This window comes from Aulonocara stuartgranti (genome assembly GCF_965226115.1).
Source record: "Aulonocara stuartgranti genome assembly, chromosome: 23".
Classification (NCBI taxonomy): Eukaryota; Metazoa; Chordata; class Actinopteri; order Cichliformes; family Cichlidae; genus Aulonocara; species Aulonocara stuartgranti.
In genome coordinates, this window is record NC_138958.1 from 11580300 (window position 1) to 11597371 (window position 17072).

The window sequence follows — 17072 nt, forward strand, 5'->3', positions numbered from 1 at the left end:
GATGGCGAGCTACATGCCAGGTAGGAGGAAACAAGGAAGACCTCCGAGGAGGTTCATCGATGTAGTGACGGAGGAGATGAAAGCAGACCACACGCTGTGGCGGAAGCAGCCAAAAGAAGAAAAACAAGATAAAGCAGCAAATTTTAATTTGAACTTAACAAAATCTAATGTAACGCATATAAGATTGTCGTAATTATATTCTAACAAATACCTGAAATTAATAAGTTTCGTATCAGGGACGGCGACGCGGAACCTTTGTGTCTGTCCGCCTGGTTCCGCGGCGGGATTTAGCTGTGACACAAAGCTATAGCGTTTCCGGCCAGCTCAGCGTCAGTGCTGCGGTGTTGTCAGTTTTCAGCCTGTCAAACGGAGCTTCGAGGAGCCTGCAGTGTGTGCTGAGCAGCGGAGCTTTTCGCAGAGATGGTGCTGCTGACGATGATCGCTCGGCTGGCTGACGGCCTGCCGCTGGCCGCCTCCATGCAGGAGGACGAGCAGGTGAGGATTATTAGTGAATGCTTGTATCCTGCACTAATGTTATAGTGACACGCTAGCCAACGTTAACCCGCTGCCAGCTGTCACGTCCGCCTTTAGAGCGCTTGTTTTCATCCAGATGTGGGTCGTTTGAGGGGGCACCGGCACCACCCCCACCATGACTTTCTGGTTTGGCGTGTGAAAGTTAATTGAGCCGTTTGATTTGCTGATAGGTGTCCTGCTGTAGGCCTGTCCTGCTGTAGGCCTGTCCACCTGTCCACCTCGTTATTTACCTGCCTGAAGCGACTGAGTCATCAGACCGCTTCTGCCACAGCTTTTTATTTCACGTCATTACAGCATCGCATAAGTTCAGGACTGAGATATGAAACTTTGACCTCTCAGCACCATATCACCCCATTAGTGCACTTCGATCTCGCATTGGGGGGTTACGTTTGGTTTCTAGAGTATTTAAAAGTAGAATGGGAGGCAGGCCTTTCAGCTTTCAGGCCCCTCTCCTGGATTCAAGATAAAGCATATAGTTAGGGCTGGAACAGGTGACCCTGAATCCTCACTTAGTTACAATAGGTGTAGGCTGCTGGGGGATTCCCATGATGCACTTGGTGCTTCTTAGTTCACTCACTATGTTTTTATACACCCCTCTGCATTTAATCTTTAGTTATTATTATTAATCTCTGGCTCTCTTCCACAGCGTGTTTCTGTCCTGTCTCCCTCCCTGAGCTCGGTTCAGTGGGAGATTTCTTCCTGTTAAAAGGGAGTTTTTCCTTCCCACTGTCGCCGAGCGCTTGGTCATAGTGGGTCATCTGATTACTGGGGTTTCTCTCTATTATTGTAGGGTCTTACAATATAAGACCGTCACCAGGCTGGTACTGATGTATGGCTGAAAGATCGAGCATCCATCCATTCATCTATTTGCTAATATGCCCATCTAGCTCAGGGTGGTGGGGAGGCTGGAAACTGACGTGGTTATTTGTCAGTTAGTAAGTGACTGACTCACTTTATACCTATCATTCATTATTACACTGGTTAACACTAAGTGACTCCAGTGAAGTAGAATCCACTCCCCACATTTTATTATTACCTGTAGATGAAATATGCCTGATGACGTTGGTGGACGACTTGAAATGTTCAAATGGATGCCATTTGTAACATGAGTTGTTGCTTTTAAAACCTTTATGCTTGTGCTCGCCTTGACTCTAACATCTTTTCCTCCTTCTCTTGTTTGCTTTCATGAAGGGAAGTGAAAAGGTTTGTTGCGTCTCCGCTCTGTGCCTCAGCATCACATGTGTTTCTCAAACAACCACATTATCTATCTGTAAACTAGTGTCATCGTTTAACGTCCCGCCGCTGTCTGAGTATGTCTGTAAAACCCTCAGATACATAACGTGCTCAAATCTACGTTGCCTTCATTTCTTTTGGTGGTAAAATAATCACATTTGCTTCTAATTCTGCTGCATACGAGTCAGATTTTGATTAATTTCTGTGTTCTCTGTGCTCGATATCAGTACTTGTTTTTTTTAGTTTTTTTAAACCACTTATGCTTTTCATCTTTTAGCTGGGCCGGGACCTTCAGCAGTATCAGAGTCAAGCTAAGCAGCTCTTCAGGAAACTCAATGAGCAGAGCCCCACACGCTGCACTTTAGAGGCCGGTTCGATGGCGTTTCAGTGAGTGAGAATCCAAACTGTCTCAAAATAATCGTCTCTTCGTGGTTTGCGAGGAATTAAGCACACACGGATAGATGTTTTCAGTGCATTTCCTCATGCTCCACTCAAAGTACATTTTTATGTTGCTTTTTTTCAGCTATTGTATAGAGAAGGGAGTGTGCTACCTGGTGCTTTGTGAAGCCAGCTTTCCCAAGAAGCTAGCCTTTGCTTACCTAGAAGACCTCCAGGCAGAGTTTCATGAGCAGCACGGAAAGAAGGTCCCCACAGTATCCCGGCCTTACTCCTTCATTGAGTTTGGTAAGAAAAGACATGTAGTAGTAGTATAAACCGGGTTACATGTTAAACCTGTGCAGGAAACACTCGATCTGTGCTCTTATGACTGCTCGTCATAAAGCCACAAACAACAAATAAGAAAAATCCGATAAAAACATGTCCAGCTATCTTTGTGAGAGCCATCAAAGTGATCGGATTATGTGGAACTTAAAGTCTCACCTTCGTCTGTACCCCTTCAGAGGCAGGTTTGAGGATTGAGACTTGGTTTTAGGGCTAAACTTAGAACGAGGTTTAGGTTAGGGGGTTTTGGCACTTAGCTGTGATGGTTACATGTAAGTATGCAACGCTGCATACTGAGCAGAGCAGGCAGCAGAAACCTGAAAACCAATCATCCAAGCAGTTTCAGACTAACAGAGAGTTCTCTGATTATTTCTAAGATGCTGACACATGCTTATGTGCTTCTGCTGCTGGTGACTATTAATATTTTATATGTTCAGTGAAGTTGTGGTGCTAGGGGCTGATTTTTTTATTTCCTCCCTGCAGATGAACTCAGGGTGTAAATCATTGTGAAACCACACAGAAACCTCCAGGCTGAATACACTGAGGTGCCAGAAACTGCGACTCCTCTTAAGAGCCGCTTGATGTGTTTGTGGCTCTAAAAACAAGTCGGTCGCCACAAAGTATCCAAAATATGAGCAGCAAAAAAAGTGTTTACAAAACTCTGGGTTTTTAATAAGGAGTCTGTGTGTGAAACATTTCTGAATCACTTAAATTTAAATGAAAAATACTGATAACAGGAATTTATCAGAGGACTAAAAGGGAAGAAAAGGATCGGCTCTTGTGCGACTAGATCTGTTTAATAGGTCAGCATCAGCAGTCTCTCTGCTCTCATTCAAAGCTGGGAAATGTGTTTTCTATGAAATTCAATAAAAATCCACTTTAGTCCTCCGGGGAAAGTGGATCCTGGCAGTCAGCGTGTTTGTCACAGGCAGGGCTGTGAAGTAACTGAACACACAGAGCTTGAAATAACTGTGGGCTGTCTCTCTCTTCAGACACCTACATTCAAAAAACCAAGAAGTCGTACATCGACAGCCGAGCGAGGAGGAATCTGGGCAGCATCAACACAGAACTGCAGGACGTACAGAGGATCATGGTGGCGAACATCGAGGAGGTGCTGCAGAGAGGAGAGGCGCTTTCCGGTGAGTGTCTGTCATCTGTGTTCGGGTCAAACGGAGCCGTGATGGGAGTTTTCTCTGCGCGCTTGTGCTTATCCTGCTCCTTCCCAACCCCCCTTTACTTTTTTTCTCCCTCTGCTTTCTCCTCTTCACAGCACTCGACTCCAAGGCCAGCAACTTGTCCAGCCTGTCGAAAAAGTACAGAAGCGACGCCAAGTATCTGAATACCCGCTCCACCTATGCCAAGCTGGCAGCTGGAGGTGTCTTTTTCATCATGCTCATTGTCTACGTACGCTTCTGGTGGCTCTAAGAGAGGAAAGGGAAGAAGAAGAAGGAGGAGGAGGTGCCGAAGTGGGAAAATGGGCTGCTTAGAGTCTGCAGACACTAAGAAAAGCTGTCAACTTCGACTAAAAACACAGGATTCCTGCTCTTAATAAGACTTTACAAACATGCCACCGCCCATTTTGTCCTCGCCTGTCCATGGATGTGTGCTCTGAATATAAATGATGTCATAGTACATAGTTTTATTAATAACAATTACACAACAATGCTCTCGTAGTAGCCGGGGATTTCAGATGATGTGTGTGTGTGTGTGTGTGTGTGTGTGTGTGTGTGTGTGTGTGTGTGTGTGTGTGTGTGCGTGCAAAAAAAAATGAAAAGTTTTGTGAGTTTTCAAAGCTGTGTTGTGCTGTAACAGGAGCAGCTGATTGTCCACCTAATTTCATTTTTTCCTGCGCTTCCTTTAATAAAATAATCATGGCAGTGATGCACAGCATATCCATTAGTCTAAGAGATTTCAAAGACATAGCATTAATATTTTTAGGATGTTAAATCACCCCGGCAACGTAATAGGAAAAGATATCCAAGTCAGCTGTTTTTTTTGTTTGTTTTTTTTAAATACTGTGTGGAAGCCTGCAGACGCTGTTTGACCTGATTTAATTAGCCAAGACGTGTGGGATGATGGTGAGCCAATCAGTGACTGTACAATAATTATTGAGTAAAATACAAACTGTGCTCGGTGGATCACTGAAGGTTAATATTTAAAAGCTTATTATTAATGTTTGCATGGTTAAATAAGGAGTAGGTCCAATGATGAGGAAGTCTTCATGTCATGTAAAAGTGGCCTTTATTATATTCAGCTTTAGCCCTTAGAACTGCCTTTTTTTTTAAGAGTGGCTTTAAAATTGTAATATTTCCAATAAATGAAAGCTCCATGTGTGCGCGTCTTGATTCTGAATATTATATGGTATATATTAATCTCTATCTCAAATACTGAGTAACTTCAGGTGATGAGGAATATTACATTTAATCCCAATAATTGTTGTACAGTCTGGTAACCCTCAGCCGCGTGACGCCACCATGACTGCAAGCAGGCGTTCAGAGACATTTGAAGTTCAGCAGGCTCCTTTTGTTTTGTAAAATTTGTAGACTTCATTTAAAGCTGAGAGTCGCCGCTGTTCGCTCTCAGCTGGAAAGGAACCCGCCTCTTTTCCTGTTCTGTCTTCTCTCTATGAATAAAGTCTTTTACACTCAGGCGCTCGGTCTGTCAGAACACTGAGCTGAGCTCGTCGTCATCATGGTAAAGCAGCATGCATGGAGTCAACAGTGGCGTGAGATTTGATCATGTGGTTTGTGTACTCATGACTGCCACTTTATAAGGCACACCTGTCTGATCAGCCAATCACATGGCAGCAACTCTGAATTTAGGCATGTAGATGTGTTCAAGGTGACCTGCTGAAGTTCAAAATGAGCATCAGAATGGGAAAGAAAGGCGATCAAGTGACTTTGAAGGTTAGATACTGGACATTGCTGTATATGAAGCATGTGACAAACGTTCTCTTTCTTTATCAATTGGAGAACCTTAAATTTCCACACCTACAAAAGTTTTTAGCTGTTTGCAACCACCAGCAAAGACTGGCGATACCACCCATGGCCAGCAGGTGGAGCGCTGTGCTCGCTGATGCAGTTCCGAGTTCAGTCCTGAAATGAACTTCAGCGACTGGTGTCCCCCTGTTAGTCGAGCTCTAAATCATGGGTTACTGTCAAAACTGAGGGGAAAATACAGGTTACGCCTTTGGGGTGGAAAAAAAGAAAGAAAAAGAAAAAAACTCGACAGCTATGCTTGCACGGACCTGAAAATGCAACAACGTATAGCAGCGTAAGCAGAGCATTAGTCAGAATCTTGAGCTTGAGGTAAAACAGGAAATGTCAGAAAGAGAAAAAAGAGAAGCAGCAGAGTAGCGTGCCAAACACAAACCACAGGGCACAGACTAACCTTTTCACCTCTCAAGGGAAGTGGGTATTTGTGAGTTTGGCCTCAGTTGCCATTAACTTATCTTTGTTAGCAATCATGTTCCACTAAAACTGCTTGAAGATGCTTGTTTTGTATCTCTTCCCTTTTTCTTTATTAACGATCACAGCCCTTTTGTCTCAGTGCTTCTCTACGCTGCTCTGACTGTTGGTTTTGCAGCCCTGTCAGTTTTCATCGTGTCCTGTTTATTCGTGATTGTCACCATATCTTCTCTGCCAGAAATCCCAAGCTACATTCAGTGTTTAATGCATAATCGAACATTAAAGTTTATCTAAAAGTTGAGATGTGCCAAACTTGCAAAAAAAAAAAAAAAAAAACAAGCACGAAAACACACCAGAAGCCAGAGCAGCGATGCAGCCGTGGTTTTTGCACTGCATCTGGATTCCCATCACACACTTACACTAACTGAAATGTCTTGCTGGCCACCGATACTCTGTCACCACGTTAACATAAATGCGTTCTCGCTTCCTCTGCGTTCACTCTTTTTCTTCAGAATTAAGACTTTTTTTAAAAAAATTAATAAATTATTATTTAAATGCACCTAAAGGCGAGCATCAGACAGGTGAACTACGAAACACGGTGTGTGTGTTATTCTGCAGGTGCGTCCCTTTCACAGTTTTTAGAGAGAGAATAGCTTCTCTTCTTTCACTCCATTGCTCTATCTTTCTCTCCTTCCTCTCCAGGTTACCATAGCAGCAGTGAGTGTGTGACAGTCATGTGAAAACGAAGCTGATTGGATTAAAATACTTTGTGTGATCAGAGGTCAGGAAAATGGCACATGTACAGAACACACATAGTCTGACTTTACCACACACACGCACACACACACACACACAACTGAGACATGCTGAAAGATCAGTTCTTTCAACTGATCTGACTTTTTTTTTATCAGTTCTGTGCTCTCTTGTCGACTCATATTGCCCTATCTTGATTAAATTTCCTGTCAAAGACACAAATAGAACTAAGACACCGTCCACCCACTCTCGATTTCTCCCGAGACTTTAGTGATCTTATAGAAACAGGGCATTAAAGAAATGTGACCTTTAACTTTAGTTAGTTTGTTCAAGGGTTGTGCAGAATGAAAGAGATTGTAGCGTATGAAAAATGAGACAGCCAAAGTTTCAGTCATGTTTCTAACAGAGTAACCTAATCATTTTACCTGATGCAAACACCTGATCGCTATCTCTGCCAAGGAAATATTTTGTGTTTAGTTTGGCTGGTTATTAGCAGAGTAACACAAAACTATAACTAGCAGTGATGCTGAGCCCAGCTTTGAGTGAATAACTTCTCAATTGATTTGGATCTTTTTTTTGTTTTGTTTTGTTTTGTTTTGTTTTGTTTTGTTTTTGTTTTTTGGTTCCTTTACAAATTGCAAAATAGGGGGAAAAACTCTGACATTTTTATGTCATGTCATCAGAAATACATATCCTATGAAAATAGGGGGAAAAAACAGGATACGTTTTCTTGATGTTATTGAAGAAACATCAAAAACTAATCTGGATCCAGACATCATTCTGCTTTCAGTGACCCAGTTCTTGCACAGGTATATAGTCATTTCATGATCATTGTTTCCTTCCTGTTTTCCATCTACTTGGTTGGTTGTTTTGACCAAAGGTTTAACACAAAATGCATTCATTTTATCTTAAAACTGGTTCTGCACCATGTAGCATTATTTACATGTTACTTTAAATTACATTCCACTGCCTACATTTACTTCCAGTATAATTATTTCTTGTAAAAACCTGACTTGTTACTCCCTTATTCTAGCCTGCCTACTTTTAAGTACCGTATTTACATTGTAATTACACATGGTAGCGCAGTGCTTAGCACTCCTGCCTCACAGCGAGGGAGTCCCGAGCTTGAAGAAGTTTGTGCAGCTTCCTTCCACAATCCAAACACATTCAGTGATCCCACTTCAGATGTTATCCGTCCATACAACGGGCATTTGTTGGCAGAAATCAGCCCCATAGATATGGGCCAGTAGGGGCCTTCTCCACCTACTAATTTGTTCAGAAGGTTGTTATCTTCCATATAGATGGAGGATCACTAACAGGAGGATGGGAAGATTCCAGAATCAATCAGTGGGGTTAGATCAACTGGTGATTCTAAATTCCCCATAGTGAGTGTGAACGGTCGTCTGTGTCTCTGTTTTAGCCCAACGCCAGGCTGATGACCTGTCACGGTGTGTCCCACCTCTCAGCACTTAGTCACAGGCTATATTATGAAATGTTACTGTGACGCTACAGCCTTCATTATTTATTATAAATACATGCACAGAATTTCTCTGAGATCTGTTGAACATTTGTTCAGATATAGTCAGTACATTCAGAGTACACAGAAAGGCTCGTCCTTCACAATTAAAAAGAACTGGGAAATCTGATTTCTCCAGTCAATCAAATAGTAATAGTTTGTAATGAAGTGAAAGCAGAATTCACTCTCATAACGTGCCTGCTAGTCACCTCTAAAGGCCATAATATAAAACATATTCCATCAAACTTCCCACCTCATCCCAGTCTCTTCCCCATCATCCTCTTGCCTCACACTCCCGTCTTAACCAATCAGACCAGAGGGAAGCTGCAGAGAGAGCAGCTGTACAGCAGAGGAGCGGGTCATAAAACGCAGAGGGCCGAAAGAGGAAGTAAAGGGGCCTGATGAGTTATTGCCCTACAAACGTACACACCGGGTCCTGGGAACCGGGAACTTCTCACAGGGGGTCAGCGTGGACCTGCTGGGCCCACTCTCCACTCCGTGTATGCTTTACCACCTTATTGTAGACCAATGACGAGCTCTCACATCTTCCCAACGATAATACTCCACGTCCATTTAGAAAAAGAGCAAACCTGTAAATGAGTCGTAAATTCTCTTTTGAGAGCATAAAATATTTATCCTGAGTGTTAAAACTGCCTTTTAGGTTTATAAAAATGCGGCTTAAACAAAGACGGGAGTGGGGGGTTAAAAAAGAGGAAGCTCAGCCATGTTAAATTTAATGTCAATTAATTATTGTAGCGATTAAAAATGATTTATGATGATGTGCTGTGAGGTACACAGGTATCTCAGTCCCTTCTTGACTCTCATTCATCTCTCGGATATTATTGTCGCATGCATGCAGTCCTGAGCTGTGACTGTGAGAAAGCCTGCTTTTTAGTGGCTTGTGACTTTATGATGCACAGAACACTGGAAGATATTCCACACACACTCAGTTTTGCACTCACTATAACTTTCAGCATGCCACTTCAACTCAAAAATAATATGGTCTGTGCATATTTTGTACACTCAGAGTGGAGAAAATGCCCTACAAACAAAACCCATGTTTCTTGTGAACATATGCTGTCGCAGAGTATGAGTTGGTTACTTCAGCCCGTTAGTTGGATGTTAGATTAGTTTGACTCACACGCACCCCTGGGCCTGGATGACCGGGACATGACGGATGAGGTTTGAGATTTAGGTGCCTGTGTGTCTATGTGTTCCTTCTGACATTACTGTGTGTGTCTGCGTGTCCCTGTGTGCTACGTGTTAATGCATTAGGCGACCTTGGGTGGGAGTTGCTCGGACTCAGTTTGCCCTCCCTGAGACCTCTCTCAGATCAACATATCATCAGCAGCATAACGGGTGCAGTTGTTACAGAGTCTTGGTTGCAGAGGTCCAAACTTTAACTTTTATTTTTGGTTTGTTTCTGACGTTTAAAATACTTTTACATTTATAAAGATTTCACAGTTATGTTACATAAAAGTGATATGGTGATATCATTATTTTAGTTCAATCCCAGTGCTTCAGCGTGAGCTTAATGCAGTGTCACACAGCATTTTTATATTTTTTCCACAGCAGATTACATTCGTTTCAGTTGTACTTCCATCCGTCGCCTTTCTGAAGTGCAAACTGTAGGAGGCGTCAAAATTAACACCAACCTACACAAATACTAACGTTTCAAATATTATTCCAATCTGTGCTTCTTTGTGGCTAAGATGTTAGATCCTTGCAGTTGCTCCGTGATTGCCTGCTTTTGTTTAACTCTTACTGTCTGCAGCTGACAGTAAAACTATATTCATCCCAGAAGCCCCGTTTTAGAAGACTGAGGGCTGTTTGCTTTCCACAAGTGAGAATTCATGTGCATGTGCGGTGTGTCCGGGGATGTATTTAAAATCCTATCAAAGTGCTCTAAATATGTGTCCTACTAGTATTTCTCAAATGCATTGCAAACCCTCGTCTTTGTGAACTTGTTTCGCTGCATTAAAGAAACAGAAAAACTGTCCTTCGTGAGTTGAGTTAAATCAACTCAATAATGCTTACATATAGAGCTAATATGCCAGTTTGTCTCCGCTCTTTGTGACTTGGGGAGTTGGGAAGAATGGTGCTATATACGTGTACTTCTGGGCAGGCAATATAAACCTTGCAGGGCCCAGATGACACTGCTGGGGCTGTTATTTTCCCACAGTGCAATATAAATAGCCTGCTAGTGTGGGGTGACGGTGGGCACGCTAGGACGCTCACGGGAGGATCCCATCCACACGCAACAGCACATTCCCGTCCACCTGATCCTGCCAGAGCCCCAGGTCAACTTACAAGATGTGTTCTCATACGCGTGCATGCATCCTTCCTCCTCACACCTTTCCTTCATCACCTGTTTCCTCACCCTCTTCCTCTCGTCGGAAACTGAAGTTTCTGCCCACATCACGCTCGGCCACATCGTGACTTCGCACTCTCTGACTCTCCACCTTTGACCGCCGTGGAACGCTGTGACGCACACATTTGATCATACACACTATCTTAGTTTCTCACACAGAGCTGATCACAGAATAGCAGGTCAGCCACTGCCAAACGCTGCACTAGTATAACTTGTTCTTCGAAACCAAAGCTGAAGACTGCTAACAGCTAAGCTGCGTGTGCTCACTAACTGATTCATCAGCTCAATGAGAAAAAATATGAAGCCTCAGCTTTATCTTGATGAGTGGTTTAGTCAGAATAAATCGGTTTTGAGTGATTACGAGTGTTTGTGAAATTACACTTAGTATGTTGAGCTTGTCAAGATGTCCCCATCTTAAAATTTTACAACAAAATGAAGCCAGTAAAAAAACAAAAACAACTTCCACTGGTATGTTTACTTTCTCTAGGCAATCCCATGTCTCACCAAGTAAATGATTACACTGATTCCATGCTGATCTGAGACCCTTTTCGACTTACGTGGGCATTATCTGCCTCTTTGTTGACATTTCGATCATATAACCTCAAGTTCACACAGTAAAATTATTTACAATGTTTAAATATTTTGAAACCCTTCTAACAGATTTATATCTCTCTGTAAATAAGATACCATGTGGAGTCTTATCTTGTTGACCCGACGAGTGGCCAATCTCCATCAAGGAGATCTGAAATCTGAAGGATCGCTCTCATGGCTGACGATTTCATTGTAACCTTTAAGACAATATATCCACAGGTCTTTTATCGTCTGGAGGCACGCATGTCACACACGTAAAGCTGTCTGCAGGCTGTCTCTTTTATGGCAGTCAAAGTGGGTCAGTCAGGTGATAATCAACCTTAAATATACCCCCTCAGCTTCTTGTCCACTAGATCTGCTTATACTGTGAAGATGACATTAGATAAATGATGCTTCCTGTGCAAATGTGCATGTGTCTTAACAAAGGCACAGAGGTCACGAGAGCTTCATACCTACGTTCAGGCTCATCTCATCAAAGCCTGCACAAAATGCCAGCTTGTCAACACTCTCAGCGGAGCTTACAGACTGCACTGAGGTTTAAGAGTGCTGTTCTCAATAATGTAATTACACAGTAAGTATGAAGCATATAGAAGCATCCAGAACTGACATGCAGGAACCACTTCAGCTATGCACAACTGTTGATGCAAGCAAATCAGCTGCCACAGCCGAGTAATGAAAAGCGTATCGATGCCTGCCTCTACTAATTATAGAAAGGCATCATATACACACTTCATACTATCTGCCACCATCAAACATAAAGGCAGTGTAACACTCTTCTTGAATAACAGGCACCGATTTGGTTTCACATGGCTGTCACGCTCGGGAAAGATGGCATGTTTATGGTTAAGGGGAGTGGACAAGATCACGCACAGGCTGTCCCTGGAATAATCAGTCATGACTATCTGTCCCCTGTTTGCAGCACAGCTTTACAAGCCGACAGCTGGAGTCACCCTTGACGGATGAGTTTCAAATCGGCGTGAAGAGCCCAAACACTGATGAAAGTGTCTCTCACCAATGTGGCAGGGCCTCGTGGCTCTGAGCCAGGCCAAGGGTAGTTAAAATTCAAAAGACTAATACTCACAAAGTTGGTCCGAAATGTGCTGCATGAAAGCTGAAGCGCTGGCGAAGTAACTACAGTCTTTTGTTGCCTGGTAAACTCTTGATAAACAAGCGACCTGAGGCTGGAGCTGCTGATTAGTTTCAGAAAATGTGGTTTAAAACATCAGGGTGGCTAAGCTTTCTTTCGCTTTTTACTGCTTTCTCTGAAATCATGCCAAACTTGTGTGTTAACGCATTCTTTTCTCAGAGTAATGGCAAGGAGGAACCAATCAGTGTTTTCTGCTTATGAGGCACAGCCACACCCTTTCTCACTCCATCCTTCCTAAATTACAGAAGCCCACATCTGGGGTGACGTCATTAGGACAACAGAGCTGCAGACAAAGTGAACCTTTCATGTGATTTATATCACTGCTAGCTTTAATGTGACATATGATATTTATAAGAAATTCTGGATTTCACTAATGGCCTTTAGTGACATAATGAAAGAAATGTGAATGCAGAAGAACCAGCAAACGTGAGACGGGGTTTGTCAATAAAAACAGCTTCTGACCAAACGGCGTGTTGTCGTGCCAACACCTGACAGCCAACCACGCATGGAGAGCAAGAGCTTGACATTGGCCGCAGCAACAAAGGCATTGTCAGTACGGACCCCTGAGGAGATCAATTTGCTCTCCTCTGGTTCCAGGCCTTTCAGCAGAGTTGAATAGAGGACAAAGGGCCGCTGGTGGCAGCAGGAGGCTTGGCAATATTTCTCTAATGGGGTGTAAAGACAAACAAATCATTGGGATGAGACACTGCTTTGTTATTGTGATGAGCCTGTGATTTACACCTGGATCATTCCTCCTGATAGGGGATAATGAGTCTGGGATTTCTGTGATCACTAACAGGTTATAAAGCAAGTGTGATGGGCCTGTCTGAGCACGGAGGAGTGATGAAGCTTCCAAGAAAAACAAAGCAACAGTTTGAAATCCCCAAAGCATTTATTGGCTTTCAAATGTTTTCCTTGTGGTAGGTAAACATGTAGACGCCTGGCTATCTGTGTACCTGTAAAACTTGTAGCTTCTTATGCAGCTCTTTCTGTCCAATGATATTGATTTTAAATGAGCTGTAAAATTAAAATCATTTTAAACAAGCTCGTATATTTCTTTTTAAAAGTCACCTCAAATGTTATGACACACATTATTAAAATGAGGGAGGGTGGCGTGCAACAAAAAGTGTTTTTGGAGCTCACTAGAAGCCACTGTTGATCCACATTCAGTCTTCGATGTTTTACCTTTTAAGTCGACATTTCTGTTCCCCAAAAACACCTGAAAAGCGCGGAGGTGCTAAGCCCGGGCAGAACCGCAACGGTAACGAAGAGCGCTGCTTAAGTGTGGGCGTTCACAGACGTACCTGGAAAAAACGTGCAGCACCCGGGGAGGAGAAAGAAAAGAGAAGAAATCATTGAACGGGTTAATTTTGAGTCATAGCAGACTTCGAGAGAAGTAGAAAAATGAGAAAAAAAATTCCTCCGCCGCGGCGACGCTGAGAGCGAAAAACATCTAAACCCTCCTCCCGTCTCGTTCCCGAGATAAAACAAATATCAAGCGACACTGTTTTTCTCCCTGTGGTATAAGGAAGCTAAATTTGGATTTAAGCCCCGTGTTTTCAACGTATTTTAGTGTCTTTTTAAAGCTCCGCGATAGACCCTCGCGGCGTCCGGCGGAAGGATACGTGGTGCGCTTCTTCTGCGGTCGTGCCTCGAGTAAGCGCAGAGAGGTGGAGGAGCGAGTCGCTGCCGTGTGCGACAACAGAACTTTAACTTTATGTGAGTTTTAAACGGTTTTAATGAGACAGGTCGTTAAACACGTACAGGGGAAAAAACGTGACATGTTCAGAGTCCGCGGCTGATCTCGAAAGTCTGCTTTTTCCCGCCTGAGCCATCTCCTGCCAAACTTTCTGAGAAGCGACGAACCTCCGGGGAGACAGCTCAGCTTCGGGCTGGCGACCTTATGTGGATTTTACAGAGAAAATGGAGCAGATACCCGTGTTCTCCCCGGGGAAGTCGCTGGCCTTTGTCTTCTGCTTCATCCAGGTCTCTTTAGGTAAGTTTGGCGCTGTGGCGAAACCGTGGTGTGTTTTAGTCACCGGCCGCTTGCCATCACGTTTCGTTGCCTCTGCATCTGCGGACACACTTAGCATCTCTTTACACTAGCTAGTTAGGTGAGGTCAGTTTTAACCTGTTAACTCTTTAAAAAAATAAACAAACAAAAATAAAGTTTTCCTTTGGCTAGCTTTAGATCGGAGGTAAGCTATGGAAGAGGTTTTAATCGAAGTTTGAGGTGACTTGGTGGGGGTTTTCTGGGCTCCTTCGTGGCCTTCTGAGACACACGCTGGGTACCTTTTACTTTGAGTGGACTCTCCTGTGCTCATGGTCGCTGACTTTGTATTCGTTAGATTTAAAATAAAGAGAACGGCTTCACACCTCCATGTGGACCAACTTCTTCCCCTGTGCCTAATTCAGGGCGTTATGGTTTAGTTAATGCGGGTACTACGGCCTAACGCACGGCTGTGTCGCACCGCTGCCCAGATGTTGAGCACCGAGCGCTGGAGAAAGAATTCAAAATGGACACTTTATCTTGTTTAGACTGCTCAATTAACAGAGTTGTGTCAGCACACACTGACGGTAATACGCTTTTCAGCATTTGGGGGTTAAATGTCATGTGAGTGTACAGTGCGGTTGTGTGTAAGAACTGAAAATGTTAATGAAGTTCCCAGGAATGTACGTGCAAAATACATCGATGTACATTTTTCAGTATAAATGGTAATATCAGCATCCCCTACACCTGTCTTTTATTCAGTTTTTCCTAACCAGTAAATTCGTCTTGTTTTTTGGCCACTCGCTTATCTTTAAAAGCAGTTAAAGTCTCTCTTTATTTGGCTTAAAGCAGCAAAATGACTCTGGCTGGAGGTCTACCACAAAAACAGACAGTGATGCCATTTTGGTTGAAACGCAGTTACCGAACTTATTACCTGCTGGTTTGGTCAAAGTGATACCCAGGTAACAACAACATAACAGTATTGGCATCGCCCAGTTTTTTTCAGGTTATATTTAAATGTATTTTACTGTTGTTTTAGAAAACAGTAATGCTTTAAATATAACTGAAATAAGGTTTGTTGACAATGATTTGTGTATGTAAACACAGCTGCATCGTCTGGTTAAGATAAGATGCAGCTCATTGGTGAACATCACAGGGATGTGGCTGGGGTTAGATGGGTTTACCTTCATTCTGAGCTCTTCTGTGGTTATGTTTTGCATCTATAGATGACCCTGATCCTTGACCTTTGGTGTTTCTTTTTTTAATGAATGAAGTTTTGTGATTACTGGAGATTGTTTCTGGGCTTTTACTGTGATGTGTGTGTTCTTTTTTCTTTTTCTTTCTTTGCTTAGTTAGTTTCAGTGGTGGCTCCGAGAGCCATGAAAATACAAAATAACCTGCTGGCCTTTGTACTCTTTTTACATCCTTTACATAAAGAGAGTACAAAGGCGGGGGAATTGATTTCTGTCCCACATGTTTTTCTAACCTTTCAGCCCAGAGCTCCAACACTGCTCTTCTCTCTCACGGTTTTTTATGGATTATAGGTGACTTGTGAACAGTGAAGTTACACAAAAGGAAGACAGACAATGTAAAAGTGCTGCAGGCAGTGCAAGGAGAAGCACAGGAATGTTGTTGGTGTTTGACATTCCTCCCTCCCTCTCTGTTTCTCCCTCCCTCTCTCTCACACGCTGTTTGCACCACAGTCAATCGTCCTAGTTTTTTATCTCGTTTCTTGCTGGTAATGAAGCTGCATAATGTCTGGATGCTGTCTTTGCCGCATCCTTTGATGCGTGTAAGTCAGCTATTCATGTGACAGGATGACACGTTAAAAGATTTTGATCGTCTCGATAGCACGAAGGTGGTTTCAGGTTAGTTAATTCACAATGAAAGCCTGCCAAACGTTTGTGGGTTGAGAGCTTTTAATGAGAAGCGGGAGAGCACGAATCACAGCTCAGTCTGGGGAAAGGCGCAAAGGTTTGACCTTATTCTCGGTCGGGGCCAGAGAGTTCTCATTCTCGAGGAAGCGTAGGTGCCGTTGTTGTGGCACACGACACAGTGTTGCCCCTGTGCTGCGGGCATGTGGATGGTTGCAAATGCTTGCCCAGTGCAAACGGCAGACTGCTACTATGCGTGTGCGTATCTATTTGCGTGTGCGTTTGTATTGTATTGTACATACACGCTGACAAAGAGCAGCGATTGTACCACCCGCGGTTTACTTGCATCTGACCCAAGCTGCTGCCTGGTGTGAAATATGATTTATCTGCAGCAGCCTGTGCCCAGTGCAGGGAAGACAAAGATGTTTATTGACCAGCCCACAGCTTTTCATTATTTGCTAATCTCCTGCCCTACCTACTCACTGTAGTCGTGTTACTAATAAAGTGAATTGAAGCATCCTGTCGGTGACACAATCCAACTTTCTCACACAGTCTCAGTAAGCTAAATTTGCTATCGCTTTATTGTGGTCATATTTCAGATTGCATACAGTTAAGTTAGTCATGTAGCTACACAGCTCTTCCTCGTGTGTTTTGCCGCCACGTTATTTGTTTAATGTAGTAGTAAAAAAAAATTGGATAACCACACACATGTCGGTGGGAACTTCTGAGGGCACTGTCTTCCGCATATATTTGGTTTTGCATTTACATGCACGAATGCAGTGAATGTGGCCTCTCTCTCTAGTTATCTTTCCAAAGAATAGATGTAAATCTATAGACTTGGTGTGGTTATGGTCTTGAAGTTGGTTAGCAGTCAAGATGAAAGTCCTAGTAATGGGCTTGACACCATTGTTCTGCGCACTGCTCAAACCACCAATT

General features: G+C 43.2%; 2 protein-coding genes across 3 annotated transcripts in view; both read left to right on the top strand.

The window, feature by feature from the left end:
* The first annotated feature begins 286 nt into the window (after nt 1–286).
* Nucleotides 287–4379, top strand: sec22bb (SEC22 homolog B, vesicle trafficking protein b). The gene is made up of 5 exons (XM_082524053.1): nt 287–495; nt 2045–2154; nt 2291–2451; nt 3480–3626; nt 3758–4379. The coding sequence occupies exons 1-5, from the start codon at nt 421–423 to the stop codon at nt 3910–3912; spliced, it is 648 nt and encodes a 215-aa protein (XP_082380179.1). The 5' UTR covers nt 287–420; the 3' UTR covers nt 3913–4379.
* Nucleotides 4380–13362: 8983 nt separating this feature from the next.
* The window catches only part of notch2 (notch receptor 2), a 40543-nt gene continuing 36833 nt past the window's right edge, over nt 13363–17072 (top strand). The window contains exon 1 of one of the 2 annotated variants that reach the window (XM_082524023.1): nt 13363–14268. In XM_082524023.1, coding sequence (XP_082380149.1) covers nt 14196–14268 — 73 coding nt within the window. In that variant the 5' untranslated portion in view covers nt 13363–14195. The remainder of the gene's footprint in view (nt 14269–17072) is intronic. The other variant, XM_082524024.1, reaches the window with a different exon arrangement.